The sequence below is a fragment of the Balaenoptera musculus genome, chromosome 20 (assembly GCF_009873245.2).
Source record: "Balaenoptera musculus isolate JJ_BM4_2016_0621 chromosome 20, mBalMus1.pri.v3, whole genome shotgun sequence".
Lineage (NCBI taxonomy): Eukaryota > Metazoa > Chordata > Mammalia > Artiodactyla > Balaenopteridae > Balaenoptera > Balaenoptera musculus.
The window spans coordinates 22795853-22815933 of NC_045804.1; the positions used below are offsets into that span (position 1 = coordinate 22795853).

At 60.6% G+C, this 20081-nt stretch overlaps 1 protein-coding gene across 4 annotated transcripts; it reads left to right on the forward strand.

The window, feature by feature from the left end:
• Window positions 1-73: 73 nt before the first annotated feature.
• Window positions 74-19704, forward strand: ADAM11 (ADAM metallopeptidase domain 11). 4 transcript variants are annotated; one of them, XM_036838355.1, is made up of 27 exons: window positions 74-207; window positions 672-847; window positions 8831-8907; window positions 9071-9137; window positions 10102-10187; window positions 10269-10344; window positions 10731-10797; window positions 10868-10935; window positions 11277-11351; window positions 11432-11503; window positions 11704-11870; window positions 12409-12493; window positions 12617-12707; window positions 12824-12875; window positions 13385-13484; window positions 13567-13638; window positions 13748-13840; window positions 14224-14304; window positions 14849-14899; window positions 15003-15066; window positions 15293-15392; window positions 15601-15720; window positions 15812-15980; window positions 16070-16184; window positions 16272-16362; window positions 17012-17029; window positions 17557-19704. In XM_036838355.1, the coding sequence occupies exons 1-27, from the start codon at window positions 141-143 to the stop codon at window positions 17570-17572; spliced, it is 2316 nt and encodes a 771-aa protein (XP_036694250.1). In that variant the 5' UTR covers window positions 74-140; the 3' UTR covers window positions 17573-19704. The 4 variants fall into 4 exon arrangements, with proteins under 4 accessions (XP_036694250.1, XP_036694249.1, XP_036694251.1 ...); XM_036838354.1 differs by having other exon boundaries at window positions 17012-19704; XM_036838356.1 differs by lacking the exon at window positions 15601-15720 and having other exon boundaries at window positions 17012-19704.
• The last annotated feature ends 377 nt before the right edge of the window (window positions 19705-20081 follow it).

Below are 20081 nucleotides of genomic sequence, written 5' to 3' on the forward strand. Positions count from 1 at the left end.
CCCCACCCGCCCCTCTCCCGACTGCCCGGCGCCCCCGCCCGCGGCTCCCGCAGCCCGCGCCTCCCCGCCCGCCCTTCCTCGCGCCCGCGCCGCGCAGCTCGCCGCCGCAGCCCCCGGACCGGGAGGATTATGAGCGAGCCATGAGGCGGCTGCGGCGCTGGGCGTTCGCGGCGCTGCTGCTGCTGCTGCCGCTGCTCCCCCCGCCCGGTGAGTGACCCCCGCCCGGCCCGGCCTCGGCGCCCCCTCCCTGCCCCCGCCCCGGGTTTTGCGGCGGTTTCTGCTGCAGCCACGTTTTCCTGCAGTGCTCGGGGTGGCAGCCGGTCCAGAGCGCGGGAGGGCGTGGGGGGGGGGGGGGAGGGAGGGAGGGGGCGTGCACCCACCTGTCCACATCTGCCCCCCACCGCGGCCAGCCCCCTGCCGCCGGCCGGCGGACTCTGCAGGTCTCTGAGGCTTTGGTGGGGGGGCAGTCGTGACGGTCGGGCTGGAGTGCAGCTCCTGGCCCCCGCCCCATCGGGTTCTTCCCTCTTCAGGGCAGCAGATCCTCCCACCCAGATCCCCCCAGGGTTCCAGGGGCCACATCAGAGTGGGGGATGGGCGTGCCGTACCCACCCCATTCCCGTTTCTTGCCCCACGGTGGGCATCTGTCTGCAGCTATGGCCTTTTCTCCCCAGGTGTGGGGACCCGGGGTCCCGCCGGAGCTCTGCGCTGGAGGGTCTCTCCCCCGTTGGGGGGCCCAGAAGCCCCGGAGGTCACAGAGCCCAGCCGTCTGGTGGGGGAGAGCTCCGGGGGAGAGGTCCGAAAGCAGCAGTTGGACACCAGGGTCCGCCAGGAGCCTCCTGGTGGCGCGGTGAGTGGGGCTGGCAGTGAGGCCAAGGGGCTGGAGCAGGCCTTAGAGCCCAGGGGAGACCACGGGGCAGCCAGGGCTTGGGTGCCTGCCTCCCCAGCAGCCGGCTCCTGAAGCTTCCCCTTCTGTACAATGGGCTACCAAGGGGGTGCTGGAGCCCACTAGTGGGAGCACCCACCTGCCCCGCTCCAGGCCCCCTCCCATCAGGGTGGGGATCCCCTGCCCTCAGCAGACCCAGAAGGCCCAGGGCTCAGTCCAGCCTTGGTCAGCTTTTCGCCAGCCCCCTCTCCTGCCAAAGCAAGCCGTCCTACACCAGATGGGGCTTGGGGAGGGCAGTGAGAGGCAGGAAGAAGCAGCTAAGAGGCCAGGGGTTAGGGCTCCTGGGTGCCCGCCACAGCCACCCTCAGTGGTTTTCTTTGGGGACCAGCTTAGTGCTTGCTTCTGCCTCAGTTTCCCCCTGTGCCCTGATCGAATTGTTGTTCTCCTTTCCGTTCTCGCTGTGGGTGGGGCCTTGGGAAAATGTTCGAGGCCCCAAGCTCACTCACAAATGCCAACTCCACTCACCCGCTGTCCCTTTCAGCTGCCAGGCCCCTCCTGCCTCCCTGAGGAAGGTTGGGAATGGAGATTAATTGCAATTAATAATTAATTAATATCATGTGAATAATAATCACCCAGATGGAATATTCATTCAGCATGCCTAGGCTCTCCAGGAGCTCGAAGCTGAAAGTTAGCCAGGCCAAGGGGGTCACCGAGGGCAGGACGGCAAAGGCCTGGCAGAAATAGGAGGAGGAGAGAGACTCAAAGGAGGGGTACAACCAAGGTCTGGGAAGTTTTGGCAGCTGGGAGTGGTGGGAGGTAGATTGGGCTGGGCAGAGGGAGGAAGCAGGGAAACGGAGGCTAACATTGAGGACATCTGTCAGACTGGCATCTGGCCCTGCCTAATGTACTTGGTTAAAAGCCCTTAGGGGGGGTGGAGGGGGCTGTGGAGGTGCGGTGGGGGGGCGGGGGTACTCGGGGAAATGGAATGGAGCAGGAAGGCGGCATGCATAATAGATGGACCATCACTCAGGGCAGTGCGGAGAGGGGGAGGGGGTGGTTAATGGTCCTGAGCCGGCAGGCCTGGTGAAGATGGGGAGGGGCGGGGGAGGTGGGCTGGGAGGGAGGGGAAGGGGGTGGAGGCTGCCTTTGGGGCCTGCCCAGGCTCCCTGGCAGGTGGCAGATGGGCAGTAGGGATGGTCCCAGGGCCAGGGATAGGGTGTCCTGGCTGGGTTTGGCCCTTAGTCTGACTTTCTTCCTTGGTGGCCCCCTTCCTGTGAACTGTGCACCCCAAGCCTGTGTTGGCTGGGAGTTGACTGCATTCCTGGCTGCTGGGACTCTGACTGGTGTTTTAGGGGATGACCAGATTGGAGGATGGGGTGCTGCCACAGTGGGGTCAGAGGACAGGGATGAGGGAAAGCTGGGGGGCCAGGGAAGGATGAAGAGTGGGTGCTCCTTCAGTTTAGTCCTTCCTGAAGAGAGAGAGTGGGGGCAGGAGTCTGAGGTATGGTGGCGCCTGTGACGGTGGGGAGATGGAGATGGGTGCACTTGGACTGGATGGGTTGAGTATGCAGAGGATGGGGGAGTCTCTCTGGGTGTCGCTCTGCTGGGTGAGTGGGTGGCATGTGTGTATGTGTTACATGTGTGAGTGACCAAGTCTGAATAAGCCCAACTGGGTGTCTGGAGGGTGGGAGTGGAGCTTCTGTGGAGCTGTGGGGCAGTGGTCACGGTCGATTCCAGTGGGGATCTCTCTGGGACTGAGCCTTCCCTGGGACCTCCCTGCAGCCTCCCAATGAGACTCACTCATTGTCCTGACTTGTCTGTACCCTAGTTTCCCCTGGGGTGGAATTCTCACAACTCCGTAAGGCGGGTAACTTTTGTCTGCCCATTTTGCAGATGAGCAAACTGCGGCTCAGAGAGATTAAGTAACTTGCCCAAAGTCAATGAGATCTTAATCAGTGGGGTGATTTTCTCCAAGAGCAGGGCTCTTCCCACAGTGCCGTTCTGCCTCTAGGCACTCTCTGGGTTTTGGCACAGGGGGGGGCATTTCCCAACCCCCCCACCCCCCAGCACAAGGTGGAGGAAGACCAAGGGAGACAGAAAGACACGTCCAGAATATTCTCACCTGACCGGAAGGAGGCCCCTCTAGCTCCCACTTGGCATTTCTCCCTGGAGCACTTCTGGCCTCAGAACCCCAGGGGCCAATGGTGGAGCCCGTGCAACGTTGAGCCCAATGTCCCAACAGGAAGTGTCCCACCCTGCCGCTGTGTGGTTTTGTCTGAAGTTCTTGCACCCATTTGGGATCTCAAGCCAAACAAGGTCTTGGGTCAGCAGCAAGATCTCCATCTGATGTGGGTCATGTGACAAGTTTGGGGGCACATGCTGGCCGGCAGGGCTGGGATGGTGGGACCCAGGGTGCTCACCTGCTCTGGCCTTGGGCCAGCACCTTTCTGAGCCCGGATCCCTCAAATCAGGATGACGAGAACATTGATCTCGGACCCACCCACTGCCAGGAGGTAGTGATGGGGAAAGACTCCTGGCTTTTGTGAGGGGGGACCAGGGAGAGGGAAGCTGTCCAGGAAGGAGTTCGAAGCTAGAGAAATTACAATTTACTGGGCCGTCAACGAGGCAGGTGCTGTTCTACCTTTCTATGTTATTAATTTATTTCATCCGCATCACAACTCCAGGAGGTGGGGCTATTATTATTCCCATTTCACAGATGGGGAAACAGGCACAGAGAGGTGAAGTAACTACCCCAGGTCACTCAGCACTTAAGCAGCATGGTCAAGATTGATCTCCAGGGCAGCCCTCTTAGCCAGTGCATGCCGGCCCCTCGCTCAAGGGTACAGCAAAGAGAGGCCCAGGGGACTCTGCCCTCTTTGCCACGGCTCTCAACATCTCACTTCTGTCCGGTTTGGAAACAGGCTAGGCCTGAGGCCGAAAGGTCGGGGAGCTTCTGGAAGTGTAGAAACCTGGGATCACGGGGAGCCTGCAGCTGGGTGTGAGGCAGAAGAACAAGCAGGGCCACAGTGTACAGTTGGGATGGTTGTTCACTGCACAAGGGTGCCCGGGCCAGTGGGCTGAATGAATCGGAGGGCTCATGAGGCTGCATGTGTTCTGAAGGGACCATTTTTCTAATCCACACAAAGCGGCTGTGCAGGTTGTGCCTCCCCCTGAAAAACCCAGCCTCCTTCGGAACCGAGGAGAGGGCAGGATGTGAGTTAGTGAACCGGGGGATGGAGGGTCCCAGGCCCAGGAGTCAGCTGGCAGAGGGGACCTCAGTCACTGGGTTGAGCTCCTGTGAGAGCTGCCCAGACCAGCATTTGCCACCTGGAAGCCCTTAACCGAGGGCGTGTGCTGTGGTGTTCGTGTTTTCTTGCTGCAGAGGAGTGGGGGGCAGTTAGGCAAGGCTCAGTCCCCAGCCCCTTGCAAGATGGCAGTCACGGGCAGGAAGCCACAGGGTCTGTGCCTGGAGCCCTAGTACCCGACCTGGGCCAAGGTCACAGCTCTGCCCTGGGATCAGAGGCAGGAGGGGGTTCCTAGGAGGGGGCTGGTGGCTGGAAGGGTTTGTGCTGGGCCCAGCTTGCTCCGGGGAGGGCCCTGAAGCAACCCTGCCATGAGGTTGGGCAGAGGGAGAGTTCGTGCAGGAAGCTCAGCTTCCGTTTGAAACGCTGTACCTGGGGCTTTGGGGTGGGACAACCTCAGTGGGTCCCGGCTCCCCTGCTTCTGACTGAGTGACCTGGGCAAGCCTTCTGAACCCCACCTTCCTCATCCGTGAGATGGGGGTAACAGTAGTTTCCACTTCGTCCAGGCTGCTGCGAGGATTAGAGGAGATAATGGGTGTCAGGTGTCCTGCCTGGGATCCGGCAAGAGCAGATGTTCAACATCTGGCCTCCTGAGTGTCCGGGGCCAGGTGTGGCGTGAGGGCTGGGTGTCAGGAACAGGAGCCAGGGCATTTGGGGTTACCTGTCAGACTCCGCGCAGGGTTGGGGGAGGGGCAACGTGGCAGGAGTCTTGAGTCCTCCCCAGCCAGACTCTAGCCCGTGGGCTTGGCCTCACCAAAGCACCCCTCCTGGCTGCCTGGAGGGACCCAGCTGCCCAGAGTCTGTCCCCAGAGAGACTAATGACCCTGGAAGGAGTCACTCTGTCCTCAAGCATTTAGGTCAAATCCCATTATTGGAAGTTGGTCCAACTATTCTCACTATCTGGAACTCCCGCTGTCCTGCCGAAAAGTGGAGGCTCAGCGCATCTTGGGGGACCAGGGCTGGGAAGGCGGGGATTTCTCCCAGGTGGGGCTCCTGCCTCTCTGGCTCCTCCCCCTCTGCCACCCCGAGCCCACATGGTTTCTCCAGTGCCTCAAAGCACTGTTCAGCTGGAACATTTACACTTCCTTTTTCATTTATTATTATTATTACTAATCCTTGTGAGAATAACACATTAAAAAGGGCTTTCATTTAGTCCTCATGACAACATCATTTTACCAATGGGGAAACTGAGGCTCAGAGAGGGTATGCAGCTCACTCGTGCCTTCTGATGCCTTTCCTTCAACATAAGTGTTGAGCCCCTGGGCAAGGAAAAAGGTGGGTGTAGCCCGAACCCCAGGGGACTAAAGGCCACCCCTGTGAAAAGTTGAATCAGTGACCAAAGAAATCGATGTGCCTGAGGTCCCAGGGATAGAGAGGGGCCAAAGCCCCGTCAGGTGGGGTGGGTGGGTGCATGCTCTGTGGTCACAGACGAGGGTGAGGAGGAGAAGGTCCCGGGAGGAGATGGAGGCTCGGGAGGAGGGAATTCAGGGTAACTGTTTGAGGGGTAGCGCCTGGATGTTCGGACTTTCTGGGGTGTTTGGGAACCCGAAAGATCTTTAGGCTTCCCCTTCCCGAGACTGTGATTCTGTAGGTCTGGGGTGGAGTCCTGGCATCTGTATCTGTGATTCTGGGACTTCAGCGGGGATTTTGCCTCCTTGCCTCCACACTCATATCTGGTGGGGGGCAAGCAGGTGCCTGGAGAGTAGACCAGCTGGTGACAGGGGAGGGTGAGGTCACTGCAGCCAGGTGGTCACAGCGGCCATGAGAGACAGGAACTCCGGCCCGAGGGTGAGCCTTGACCCAACTCCTCCCCAGCGTGGCCCTGGGCCAGTCACCTCCAAGTGTCCCTCCCTGGCGTTTATAAAATGAGCACCAGACTGCCCGGGCAGGTTGAGATCAAATGAGCCTGAGCACGTGAGAGTCGGTGGCCGGGGAGCAAGAGGCAAGCACGGGGCACAGGGTGGAGGCCCGGTCAGCCGGTCACCAGCAGCGCTGAGCTGGGCGCAAAGGAGGGCAGCAGTCGGGGACAGAAGGGGCTCCCAAGGGAGGGACTGAGGGACAACGAGAGAGGTCAGGGACAGGTCCGGCAGGAAGTAGGCCAGGAGCAGTTTGGCTTTGATAGAACATGGGCTGAAAGCTTGTCTGGGAGTGTGTGAGTTGGGGGGGGAGGTTAAGACTCTGGTGCCAGCAGGAACCCCCTACCCAGGCGCCTGGGGTACAGAGGTCCTGGGGACTGAGGTGGCTTTGCCTGATCTTTCTCTTCCTGCAGACAGAGGGTGTCCCCTCCAGTCCCCCTGCATTGGGCCAGGTTAGGCAAACGTGCCCCATTATCTACTTTCCCTCCTCTTCTTCCCATAGCCTTTGGTGGCTCCCCCAACCCCTCCTGGGCTTGTCTCCCAGACCCAGCAGCTGCCCTTGCATTGCCCCAGGATCCTACCGGGCCTGAACCCTGTGTCCTGCTGGGGAAGAGGGCCTCCCAGCCCCACAGTTAGGCCTTGCCAGGTAAAGAGAGGGATGAGGCCTCGGCAGGCTGCAGGAAGTGGTGGGGACAAAGGCCACCTGGTGTCTGCTCCCGCATCGGTCCTGGCTTTACCCTGATTTGGGGTCAGCTTGGTCTGCACAGAGAGTGGGGAGGCCAGATGGGTTAGCTCGCTGACTTTCTGAGCGGGGGAGACTCTGCAAGCACCAAGGTCGACTCTTCCAGAATCCTCCAGGTCCAGGACAACCTCTACCACACAAGGCAACCTTGCAGCCTTGCATCTGGGCTCATCTTACCATTTTCAGTGGGAAAATCTGAGGCTCAGAGAGGTTGCTGGATTATCCCTGAGGCTACCAACTTTAGAGAGTGGAATCAAGGCAAGGGACCTGGACAGGCTGCTCTCCTGGGTGGCCAGCATAGGGGCCGGGATAGAGGCTTGTCGGTGGGGGCCAGAAAGAACAAGCAGGAACAGACCTGAGGGCAAGAGAGGGCAGAGGTGGTCCAGACAGGGATGGGTGGGGAAGGCAGAGATAGTCCAAGTCCAGGAGGGGAGAGGGAGGGCAGGGATGGTCCAGACCAAGGAGTTAGGGTATTGGGGACAGAGCTGGTCGAGGCCCAGGGGCAGGGGAAGGGCAGAGATGGTCCAGGCCAAGGTGGGGAGAGGGAAGCAGTGACTCCTTGTCCTTGACTTTCTATTTCAAATCTGGTTGACGCTCTAGGGGCTCAGGATGGAGCTTGGAGCCTCGGTCAGCCTGGGGTGGGGTGAGTCAGTGTCCTTGGGGCTCAGAGGGCTGCCTACCTCACCCTGACTCCCAGGGCCTCTCATGGACACTGGGCCGTTTCCATCTTACCTCGCCTTTGAGGGGAGAAGGCCCTAGAAGCTGATTCCCTAGGCTTGAATCCCAGTTCTGCCACTTCTTAGCCTTACGACCATGGGCACGTTAGTTAGCCTCTCTGTGCCTCGGTTTCCCCATATGTCGGATGAGGATAACATTAGCATCTATCCCACTGGGTTGTAGTGAAGATCAAATACGATGATACCTGTGAAGTATTTAGAACAGTGCCTGGCACATACAAGCGCTCATGAAGATTAGAAGTCTAGGTGGCTGGTCAGGAAGCCGACTAGCACCAGGCTCTGGAATTTTGTGACATCGGGGCTCCCCTCCACCTTGTAACCTGCTCCCCCCGAAAGAAAGGCAGCCAACAAACTTCCTCACATCTGTACAGCCCAGTGGTGGGCCCCTCATCTGGGGATCTGGATTTCAGTCTTCTTAAACGGACGGGGTGAGAAGGCTCAGCACCTCTCAGGCCCTTCCCGTGCTTTGAGATCTTTTGTAAGACCTGAGGCTTGGGGTGGGGACGTGGGGGGCCGAGAAGGCTGACTTCTCCTCAGCCCAGACCCTCCTGCCCCTTCTTCTCTTGGGGTCGCTTTCCCTCCAGGAACACTAGCGTCAGGTCTGGAATCCCCACCCGCTACAGTAGCTGGGCACCCAGGCTCGGGAGGGCAGCCATCTTGCTCTGGCCTGGTACGTTGCCATGACAACCTGGAACCTCCCAGCCCCACTGCAAAGGCCCCTCTGAAAAATTTATCAGGAAAACTTCCGTGTTTAAAAATTAACCATGGGATTGAAATATCAAAGATGAGCTGCTTTGGGTGAGGAAGAGGGCAATGGACTCGGGGGTAGAGGAGCCAAGTTCTTTCCTCCTGACAGGATGGCACTGCACCCCATCTCCTGTTTGCCTCTTTCCCATGATACTTCTCGGGGCCTCCCTTTAGTTCACCTGTGGGTGAGCGTGGCCCTGCCAGCAGCAGGGAGGGCCTGGCGTGAGGCAGTGGGCAGGCTGAGCTGCCCCTGCCCATCCCTACTGTAGACTGGCCCCAGGGAGGCACCTACACCAGAGAGGGTGGGCTGGCACCCAGAGAGCCGGGAGGCCTGTGCCCCGGGATGCGCGCTCCTGCCCCTCCCCCCAGGAAAGGAACAGGGTCTTGGAGGAAGATGAGCTTGGAGGAAAGCATCTTCCCCCTAGATCAATGGTACCCACAGCTGCTGGGCCTGGGCCATCCCCTCCCCAGGGCTACTCCCTGGGTTTCCCCAGTCCCCCCAGTTCCCACCTTCAGGCCTCCCCAGGTTGACTCCCCTTCTGCCTTCCCCCGCTTTCTCCCAGCCTGTCCACCTGGCCCAGGTGAGTTTCGTCATCCCAGCCTTCAACTCAAACTTCACTCTGGACCTGGAGCTGAACCAGTGAGTGTGGCCTTGAATCTGAGGGAAGGGCAGCAGGCGGGCGGGCAAGGCATGGCCTGGGCTTGGCTGGCGGGGCAGGGCACCTGGATCTGAGCTGTGGTGGGACCCAAACAGGACCCAGCCCCACTGTGACCCGCTCCTTCCTCCTGCCACTCTGTTCCAGTCACCTTCTCTCTTCGCAATATGTGGAGCGCCACTTCAGCCGGGAGGGGCCAACCCAGCACAGCACCGTGAGTGCCTTTGGAAGGGGATGGGGAGGTGGAATGAAGGTGGCCGGTGGAGATGGGGTCTGGGGTATATTCTACACTCGGGATGGGCCTGGCCCCTCCAGGATTGGACTCAGGGTGGCCTGTCGAATGGCATGGTGCCCTCAGCGCCCCTCGCCCAGCTCCAGAGGGCTGACCCCCAGCCACCCTGTCTGCCAGCATGGAGACATTCCAGGACCCCCACTGCTCCATGCCCAGAATCTTCTGGCAGGGAGCGGTTGGGGGAATGCCCCTCTTGCTCAGCACCAAGGCCCTGGGAATTCCGGGCTGCCTGGGACCCCAGGGTCCCAGCCCTGAAGGCCCAGGGGTGCAAGCAAAGATGAATGAGTGTCTATAAATAGCCTCGGCCCTCCCCCTCCAGACTGTTCAGTAACTGGAGCACAAGTAATTCTGCAGGAAGCAGAGGGGAGGGGGTGTTCGTCCCCTCTGATCTGTGAGCCTGACCAGGAGGACACACGCTGCTCACATTTCCTCAGCCACAGACCATGCGTCCAGGGGTGGTCCACAGAGGCTGTGGCGTCTGTGAACACACCGTGTGTGAAATGGTGTGTGTGTGTTGGGGGTGAGTCCATAGCTTTCATCTGATTAAGTGAGCTGATCCATGGTAAGTGCTTAGAACGGTGCCTGTCACACAGTAGGTGCTATATGAACGTCAGCTATTCTCAGATGAGCCTGTGATCCCTGTACCAGCCCCAACTCATGCTTAAGAGCCACTGATGTGCCCCAAAGTCCTCACGTTGTAGGTGAGGTAAAGCAGGCCCAGAGAGGGCTAGGAACTTGCCCAGGGTGAAACAGCAAATTAGGAGCAGAGCCCGAGCAGAGCCCGGCCCCAGACCCCCAGGTGTATCCAGGGACCGCAGCCCTCACCCGTCCTCCTGCCTTCATGCGGGGAAGGGAGCACGTCCACTCATGCTCTCTGCTCCCCCAGGGGGCTGGAGACCACTGCTACTACCAGGGGAGGCTCCGAGGCAACCCGCACTCCTTTGCTGCCCTCTCCACCTGCCAGGGGCTGCAGTGAGTATGGGGAGGGGCTGGGCGGCCGGGATGAGCCTCCAGCCCTGGGGACGGTGGGGAGCTGCGTCTCTCTCGCTGCAGTGGGGTCTTCTCTGACGGGAACTTCACCTACATCGTGGAGCCCCACGAGGTGGCCAGGCCTCGGGAAACCCTCCAGGTGAGCCCCTCCCTGGCCCCTCTGACAGCCCTGCCACGCTCGTCCCGATGGCTGTCACCGCAGTGGCTGTTGCTGCCTCCTCATCCTCCTGCCATGGTAACCTCAGCCTCACTGCCCTCTCCCGTGCCCCCAGCTCCAATGTCCCCTCTGTCCCCCAGGTAACCTCCCATCAGGCTCCAGTGTCCTTTGCCCCTATCTCTAAGGGTGCCCCCAGGTCTTGACCCCGGAATCTGAGCATCTGGGAGATCAGATCCGACATGGGAGCTCTGGCCAGTTCTGGGTCACCCTGGGGTGGGGTGGGGGGAAGGGATGGAGATGTTCCCCCGCAACTGGGCTCAGAGCAGATCTGGTCGGCCTCCCCAAGAACTAATTTCCCCTCATTGCAGGGACCCCTTCCCCACCTCATTTACCGGACCCCTCTTCTCCCAGCCCCCCTCAGATGCAGGGAACCAGGTAAGGGAGGGAAAATGGGGCTAGGGAGGGGGCCGACTGTGCCCCCCGCTCACCGGCACCCTCCCCCCAGGCTGCCTGTTTGCTGCCCCTGCCCATTCTGCTTCTCCGAACCGACCAAGGCTGAGAAGGAAAAGGCAGGTACGGGGGCCCGCACAGACCTCCTGCTGCAGAGACCTCGGGCTGTGGCCCGGAGCACGAGGACACCCCCATCCATAGGCGGGGCAAAGGAGGGCTCAGACTGATGTGGCTGGAAGCCAGGGAACCACCTCTGGCAGGAAGCGCCCACCCTAGGCCCTACCACTAGTGTCTAGGCAAACCGAGGCTGCCTGCCCTGGTACCAAGGCTGGATGGGACCCGCACCAGTGGGGAGCTGACACTGTCTCTGGCTGGAGTCCAGCCCCCCCTTGAGTCTGTCTGTGGCTTGGCCATGATACCAGGCATGGAGGGGACTGATTCCAAGTGCCCACCTCCCCCCCCAGGTCCGCCGGGGCCACCCTACAGTGCACAGTGAGACCAAGTATGTGGAGCTGATTGTGATCAACGACCACCAGCTGGTACAGTCCCAGGCTGGGAGCGACTTTGGGAGGAGGGGCTGGAAGCAGACTCGCCCTCCGCCCACTCTCTTCTCTCCCAGTTTGAGCAGATGCGACAGTCGGTGGTCCTCACCAGCAACTTTGCCAAGTCCGTGGTGAACCTGGCAGATGTGGTGAGCAGCCCTCCCTTCCCTTCCCTCTCCTCCCACCCCCCACGCCACCGCACGCATCCTCGGGGTGAGCTCTCAAGGACACTGTCAGCCTCTGACCCCCACTTCCTGGAAGGACAGATTGAGACCTTCCTCCAGCCCTGTTGCCCCACACCCACTCCCACCCTCCAGCCCCCTCCTCATCTTCTCCCCTCTTGGCCTAGATGTACAAGGAACAGCTCAATACCCGCATCGTGCTGGTTGCCATGGAAACGTGGGCAGATGGGGACAAGATCCAGGTGCAGGATGACCTCCTGGAGACCCTGGCCCGTCTCATGGTCTACCGGCGGGAGGGCCTGCCTGAGCCCAGTGATGCCACCCACCTCTTCTCGTGAGTCCCCCACCCCATGAACCCTGCCAGCCTCTGCTGGTGGCTGCGGTGCACAGGGTTACTGAACATGGCTCTGGGCCAGGCGCGCTTGCAGGGTGTGAGGACTGGGCTCCCCTTGTACCTACTCTCAGCCATTTGCAGCAGTGGCTGGGCATCTTCCCCTGCATCTTAGGCTCAGGCCCCTTTTCCCTACCACCGGTGGTCTTCCTCTGCTCATAACCTCCCCTTCGTCCCCTCTTCCCCTTTCAAATGGTCCCAGCATCCCTTCCTCAGGGCATCCCTTCCAATGCCCTGGTAGGGGAAAAAAATCTGATAAAAGGTCCTTGCAGTTAGAGATGATCTATTAGGAATCCCTCATTTGGCTTAAGGGTAAATGAACCCAAAGAAGGGAAGGGGATTGCCTGAGGTCACACAGACTGACATGAAGGGCAGAACTCACTTCCTCATGGAGGGGGGGCTCACCTGTCTCCCCATCAGAGCCCAGGGGAGCCACCACGGGGAAGGCAGTGGGTTCTCCTGACAAGCCTCTCCCTTCCAGGGGCAGAACTTTCCAGAGCACCAGCAGTGGCGCTGCCTACGTGGGGGGCATCTGCTCGCTGTCCAGGGGTGGGGGTGTGAACGAGGTGAGCAGTGTGGGGGGCGTGGCTGGGGTGCGGGGTGGGAAGGAGAGGGGCTGCGAAGGGCATGAGCCCTGTGCCTTTGGGAGGGATGTAGACATCTTTGTGCTCCATCTTCCTCACCCCAAGTATGACAACATGGGGGCCATGGCGGTGACCTTGGCCCAGACGCTGGGGCAGAACCTGGGCATGATGTGGAATAAACACCGGAGCTCGGCAGGTATCAGTGAAGACCCTCACACCCCGCCCAGACCCACACTCTAGAGATGAAGAGGGTGTCCACGGGAGGGGGGCGGTTCTTCACCCTCCCTTATATTCACCTGGCTCACCTCTCAGGGGACTGCAAATGTCCGGACAACTGGCTGGGTTGCATCATGGAGGACACTGGGTGAGTTCTTGGGGACAAAATGGGGGAGGATCTTGGGCAAAGGGAGTCTCAGAGCGAGCACTGGGTGACATTCTGGACCCGGTGGCCTCAAGAGACCGAGTTCTCTCTCGGGACCACTCAGAATTCCAGGAAGCGCAGCTGTCTGTGGACACTGCATAGGGAGACGCACATTCCCCAGCAGGACGCCCAAATTGTTCAGGCTTGTAGGTGCGCACTGTCGCCACTGGGCGCCGCCAAAGCCTCATTTGGAGGCACCTTCCCTCCTTGGCGCACAAACCTCCGACTCCCGGAGTCCTGAGGTTTCGGGGAGAAACCAGGAGCGGTGTCCCCTGCCCACTCCCCCTTGATGGGCAGGCAGGAGGATTCTCATGCAGTGTCCAGGCACATAGATCTTCAGCCTCCTCGAGATGGTGACCGAGTCCGCCGGTGCACCCCATCCCAATCTTGAGAAGGGGCGAGACAGTGGGCTGGCGGGGACTTAGCGGCACGGTCCCCTCATCCCTACCCAGGTTCTACCTACCCCGCAAGTTCTCGCGCTGTAGCATCGACGAGTATAACCAGTTTCTGCAGGAGGGCGGCGGGAGCTGCCTCTTCAACAAGCCCCTCAAGGTACCAGCCCCAGGGCTGGGAACGTGGGAGCAGGGCTTGGGCAGGGTCCCGGCCAGACTCCCGACACCCCTTCCCCGTCCAGCTCCTGGACCCGCCTGAGTGCGGGAACGGCTTCGTGGAGGCGGGGGAGGAGTGCGACTGCGGCTCGGTGCAGGTGCGAGACTGGTGCTGGTGCCAGGTGGGGGGCGGGGAACGCAGGGGTGAGTGCGAGGGAGGGTCTGGGTGGGGAGGGTCAGGGCTCGCCCTCTCCCTGCTTCCCTCAGGAGTGCAGCCGCGCGGGCGGGAACTGTTGCAAGAAATGCACCCTGACTCACGACGCCATGTGCAGCGACGGGCTCTGCTGTCGCCGCTGCAAGGTGAGGGGGACCCGCCGCTGGGACGGGAAGGAGCGGGGACCGGGAGGGACTGGGCTGCGGACGTCCAGATAGGGGGCGGGACTTAAGGAGGAGGAGCCGCTGGAGGCAAATCTGTAGGGGCGGGGCTTGACGCGAAGAAAGCACCAACGGGGAGGGAGGAGCTGGGCGTGCGGCCCTCTCCGTTCTGTTGAAGGCGAAGCTACGGGGAGTGGGGCGGAGCACCTGCTGAGAAGTAGCGGGGTGGGCGGAGCCGTGAACGGACCTGGGGGCGGTGCTGAGTGGGCAGGGAGCGGGCAGGGAGCGGGCAGGGACCGGGCCGAGGAGGCGGGAAGACGAGGGGTCAGTGGTTCTTGCTTCAGCCCCGCAATGCATCCCTTCCCTAGTACGAGCCGCGGGGTGTGTCCTGTCGAGAGGCCGTGAACGAATGCGACGTCGCGGAGACCTGCACCGGGGACTCGAGCCAGGTCCGTCCGTCCCGGCCGCCCTGCGGAGTCCCGAGCGAGGCAACCACTATCCCTATCCGTTTGGCTCTGCTGGGTGACTGTTCTGCGCGCCCCTCCTCTCCGCTGCTGTAGTCGCCGCCGCTGATCAGCCTCAGTTTCTCATCTGAGAAAGGAGTTCTTCATGCCTTCTGGCTTTGCTCCTCCAATCGTTGAACCAGTATTTATAGTCTGGCTGGTGTTCCCAGTGCCTGGCGCAGTGCCTGGTGTCTACTAGGGATCACAGTGGATAATAATATTATTTAACCTCTAAGTACTTATTACATACCAGGCATTTAGTCTTCCCAGCCCTGTGAAGGAGGTGCAGGAAACTGAGGGAGACTGGAGAAGCTATGGGACCTGCCAATCCATGTGGTCTGAGTTCCCTCCTCTTGTCCTTGACCTGGAGGAGCCCTGTGACCTGAGCCCCCACCTGGTGGGCCTTTGGCACCCCTTTATTCTTCCCTGGGGCCGACCTCAGCTCCCAGTCCTGGGTCAGCTCTACTCAGTCCAGCCCCTTTCTCCGCAGTGTCCCCCCAACCTGCACAAGCTGGATGGTTACTACTGTGATCACGAACAGGTATGATGGGGTGGAGGTTCCACCCCCTCTGGGTCTCTGACTCAGTGCAGTCTCTTGTCTTGTCCTCAGTGTCTGTGTCCCTTGTCTCCTGTCTGTCCCTCAGGGCCGCTGCTACGGAGGTCGCTGCAAAACCCGGGACCGGCAGTGCCAGGCCCTTTGGGGCCATGGTGAGTCTTTGGCTGGAGATGGGAGAGGGGACTGTGCAGTACCTGGAATTGAGAGGCTGGAGCGGGGGCAGGCTCTGGCTGAAATGCCTTCCACCAGATGTGCAGCTCCCCAGGATCTCAGGGACCCAGCTGGACTTGGGGTCAGGCCAGTGTTGGAGGTGCAGGCCTGAGGTCCCAGGTGGGTTCTGGAGTGGGTGGGGTGATGCCTGGCATCATCTCCCTACAGCGGCTGCTGATCGCTTCTGTTACGAGAAGCTGAACGTGGAGGGGACAGAACGTGGGAACTGTGGGCGCAAGGGGTCAGGCTGGGTCCAGTGCAATAAACAGTGAGTAGTCAAAGCTCCTGGTTGGGCTTCCCCAGTTTTGGGGCTGGGACTCTGGGGCTGGGCAGGGTTTTTTCAGAGATGGGGCGGGCTATGAGTCCCAGTGGGAGACTATGTGAAAAATCAGGGGATGGGGAGAGGGCAGATACGAGGTCAGTTGTTGGGTCTGAGGTCAGACTTGGGGCCCACTGTCTCCACACTACCCCAACAGGGATGTGCTCTGTGGCTTCCTCCTCTGTGTCAACATTTCTGGAGCTCCTCGGCTGGGGGACTTAGGGGGAGACATCAGCAGCGTCACTTTCTACCACCAGGGCAAGGAGCTGGACTGCAGGTGTGGGCTGGGACCATGGCTGGGGAAGGGGAGGTTGCAGCCGTGATGGGGTCGGGGGCAAGGGCAGAGGTCGGCTGTGATGTTTCCCCAGGGGTGGCCATGTGCAGCTGGCCGATGGTTTAGACCTGAGCTACGTAGAGGACGGCACAGCCTGCGGGCCCAACATGCTGTGCCTGGACCATCGCTGCCTGCCAGCCTCTGCCTTCAACTTCAGCACCTGCCCTGGCAGCGGGGAGCACCGGATCTGCTCCCACCAAGGGGTGGGTGCCGGGAGGTCAGGGATCAGGGGAAGGGCTTACAAGTGGGGACAGGGCCCTGCTCACCTCTACTGGCCCCACCCTACCTCTAGGTCTGCAGCAATGAAGGGAAATGCATCTGTCAGCCAGACTGGACGGGCAAGGACTGCAGTATCCACAACCCCCTGCCCACGTCTCTGCCCACAGGGGAGACGGAGAGATATAAGGGTGAGGCTGGAGCTGGCCGGGGTGGGGCTCCATCCTTCCTGTCCTCCATGACTGTCCCTGCCAACTGAGCCCTGCCCTCCTCCCTAGGTCCCAGCGGCACCAACATCATCATCGGCTCCATCGCTGGGGCTGTCCTGGTTGCAGCCATCGTCCTGGGCGGCACGGGCTGGGGATTTAAGTAAGATACACACACGGCCCCTGCCCACCCCCCCGGCATCCTCTGGGGTTATCAGAACCCCAGGCTGTTGGAGTTGAGGGGGCCTCCCTGAGAGGTTAGCCAAACCGGAGCTCGCCTATCACAATCCAAGCCAGCCCACAGCATCTTAACATTTAAAAAAACTGGTTGCTCACATTTAAAAAACCAGGAGATTTTACATTAAGAATCCTGATTTCCAGCTTCTCTTGAAACATGAGAAGATGGGGGCCCCTGTGCTTCAGTGCGTCCCAGCCTGGCCACAGAGTGGAGCTGAGCAGGGGGCTGCCCGAGTCCTCCGTCCCCAGGCCCCACCCAGCCTACGGTGCTCTGTGGGCACCCGTGTCCGGGGCCCTCGAGCTGGTCTAACCCCTGAGTGTACAGAGGAGGACCTGAGGCCCAGGGTCATGCGGTGAGTTAGTTGCAGTCAGGACTCAAACCCAGGACCCAAGTTCAGTAGGTATTCCTGGTAGCTCTCCCTGGGCCTGTCATTAGCGTCTAGGTCCCGGGGCCCCTGGCCCATCTCTGGGGCAAAGGGTCTCCCGGGAGCCAGAAGGCCCCTCCCTGGGAGAAGGAGAAGGTCACAGATGGCTCCTTTTCCTTTCTCTGCCTGTCCTCTGCTTGGCTCCTGAAGAAACATCCGCCGAGGAAGGTATGACCCAACCCAGCAGGGGGCAGTGTGACGCCGGCCACGTCATCCCTCCCGCTGTCCCTGTCTCCTCCATCTCATTCGTCACCTCGCATTCTGTGGCTGGGGAGCTGGGGCTGGTTCCTCCACCCTTGCTGTCACTGCCATCACTATAGGGGTGGGAGAACCCCACTCACCCCAGGAAGAGTCCTCAACTTGCCCCTTGCCCCCTCCTCCAGTCCACCCACCCCCTCAGGCCTTGGTCATTTAACTCCTGCCCTTCCTACGGCCAGACCACCTCTGGCCCCGTGGACCCTGGAGCTGTGCCCCTGCCCACACAGGCCCCAACCCCTGGGAAGGGAGCCTACCTCTGCGTCCCATCTGTTTTGTCTTTCATGTCACCGCTGTCTGACCTCCCGCCAGATCCCCTCCCTGGCCAGCCTGTGACTTGCCGCCTCCAGGGCCCAGCACTGACCTCCCGGGGCCCGGCTCGAGGGCTCTCCTTCTGGGCCCTGCCTTATATCCTCCCCTGATGCCCCTCTCCATTCCAGGTCTGGAGGGGCCTAAGTGCCCTCCCCCTCCCTCCGAGCCTGGCGTCCACCATCTCGGCCCTGAACCAGGAGGCTGCCCCCGCCCAGCCACGGAGGGAGGCATCGTGCAAATGTCTTCCGGGCTCAGCCCTTCAACTCCTGGCCCTACAGGGGCTTGGGGCCGGGTTGTGGCCCTGCCCTCACACCACCAGGGTGGACCAGGCCTGGAGGGCATTTCCCCCACGGTCCCCCACCCCACCTCATGCAGCTTTGGCCTTGCACACCAACTCTCCCTGTGTGAATGTACCTTCCATCATCACAGATTGCCACAGCTCAAGTTGGGCGGGGGGAGGGCTAGAGGGGTGCCCCAGTGGGGCAGGCAGCCACCAGTGGGCGTGGCCTGGGATGGCCCCTCCTCAAAACCAGGCAGCTGGGACCAGGCAGGGTTTAAGCTCTCTGGGACCTAGGGGGGGAGGGCTGACATCTACATTTTTTTTTTTTTTTTAACTGAATCTCAACTGATGAATGTAACTTTGGGGGTGCTGGGGCCAGGGCAGTTGTGGGGATGTTCTGACATTTTCAGGAAGGACTGGAGGAGCTGAGGTCTGACCATCCCCCCCATCCCTCCCCCGGGATGGTCACACCTGGAATCTTCTCACTGAACACAGACGTCGTCCCCAAGCCAGGCAGGGGCCTGGCATCCCTGCTTGCCCCCTCCGCCCAGCCCTGCTGAGCTTGGAGAGAAGTACGAGTGCTGATTCAAACCAAAGCTGCCTGTTCCGTGCCCAAGGCCTAGGTTATGGGTACGGCAACCACATGTCCCAGATTGTCTTCGATTCCAAAACAACCGTCCTGCTGTCCCTGCCAGGACACATGTATTGGGAGGACGGTCCTAGAAAATACAGTCCCTAAAATAACATGGCACCTTCCCCCTTTCAAGAAGGGTGATTCTGACTCAGGGTTTAGGTGCCCCCTGGCGTGGCCTGGAGGTTCCAGGCTGGGCCATCTTCCCAGGGAGCACTCTCCCAAGGCGGGAAGGCCAGGGGTGGCCCAGTGCCTGGAGGGTTAGGGGCTCTGCCTGTGATGTGCAAGAGGAAGTAGGAAAAGGCAAGTCTCATGTTTGATCCTCAGCTTCTAGAAAAGTCCTCAAGTCCCCGTCAAACCCATTCTGCTCCCTAACCCCACTCCAGGGCAGAGTAGTAAGTTTACAGTCGGTTTCCCCATTAGTCCTGTGATCCCCACTGCAGCTGAGCCCGAGACCGAGGCTGGCAGAATTCCTCAGTCCCCCCACAAACACAGTCCTGCCCAGGGCCTTTCCTCATGACCCTCGCTTGGGACAGAGGAGCTGCCTCCTTAACTGCTGAAAACCAGCCGGCAGGGGCAAGCTGGGGGGCAAGCTACCTTCTGGATGAAAGCCACAAATGAACGGAGCCCCTCTTCCCAGGGATACCCCCACCCAGACCAGCAGGGGTTTCTGAACACCCCAGGGCCTTTGAGCTGCCTCCCCCTGGGGCATCTTTGAGGAGGAATCATGGAAGAAATGGCTCCCTGTTTATTTGCACCACCCCTCAGGGCAAACTGGGGACTGAGGCCCACTGACACCCTTTAAGGTGGCCGGATGCAGCTGCAGTGGGGTCCTTGATACTGAGCTCCAGCTGGCACTGCCCAAATGAGGGGGGTGGATGGGGTACCCCTCTGGCCAGTACTGCCCCACCAGCTATACAAACTGAGGCAGGGGCAGGAGGCTAAGGGCCGGGTTTTGCACTATTGCTGCGGTACCTTAAGGCATCCTCTGGTGGTACACACGTGCACACAGGTGGCGATGCATCTGGCACAAGCATTTGGATCCACATCTCCGCACAAGTCTGAATACCTCTGCACACACAGGCGTGTCTGTGTGTGCGTGCACATGGGGGTGGGGGTGGGCATGTGGAGAACACAAGACTTCCTGTGACCAGTCCACCTGGCTCCCAGCTGTCCGCACCCTCCTGCCCCACCCTGGCAGTGCCCACCCTGGCAGCGCCCAGGGAGGAGGGGAGGCTGCACTGACCTGGGCCTGGAACTGGCTCCATACAGCATCCTGTAAATATGTCATCTGGGGCTCGGGGTGGGGAGGCGGGGACAGGAACATCAATTAAAGATCATGTCCGGGGGCTTCCATGGAGCTCACACCGACTTGTGTCTCTCCTTTCTGTAAATGACCACACGGTGGCCCAGGACCCTTCCCTGTCCTCTCTGGCCCAGGAGGGGGTGTGATGACCGGGCACTGGAGGTGGGAAGGGAGCACCCAGGACTGGGCTCTGGGAGGCTGGGAGGAAAGGGCGTAGTTTTCCATCCCCAGACAGGAAATAGGCATCGACTGGGTGGAGGGCCTGGCGCTTCCGCTTCCTTGCTCTCCTGACAAAGATAACTGCCGTCTCTGGCTTCAGCAAAGCAGATGGGAGTTGAGTTAGGAAAGCATCTTACCAACAGGCAGAAGACCCAACTTCCCTTTTATGGTTGAAGCCAGAGCAGCCTGTCCTCACCTCCCAAGAGAGTCCAGAAAG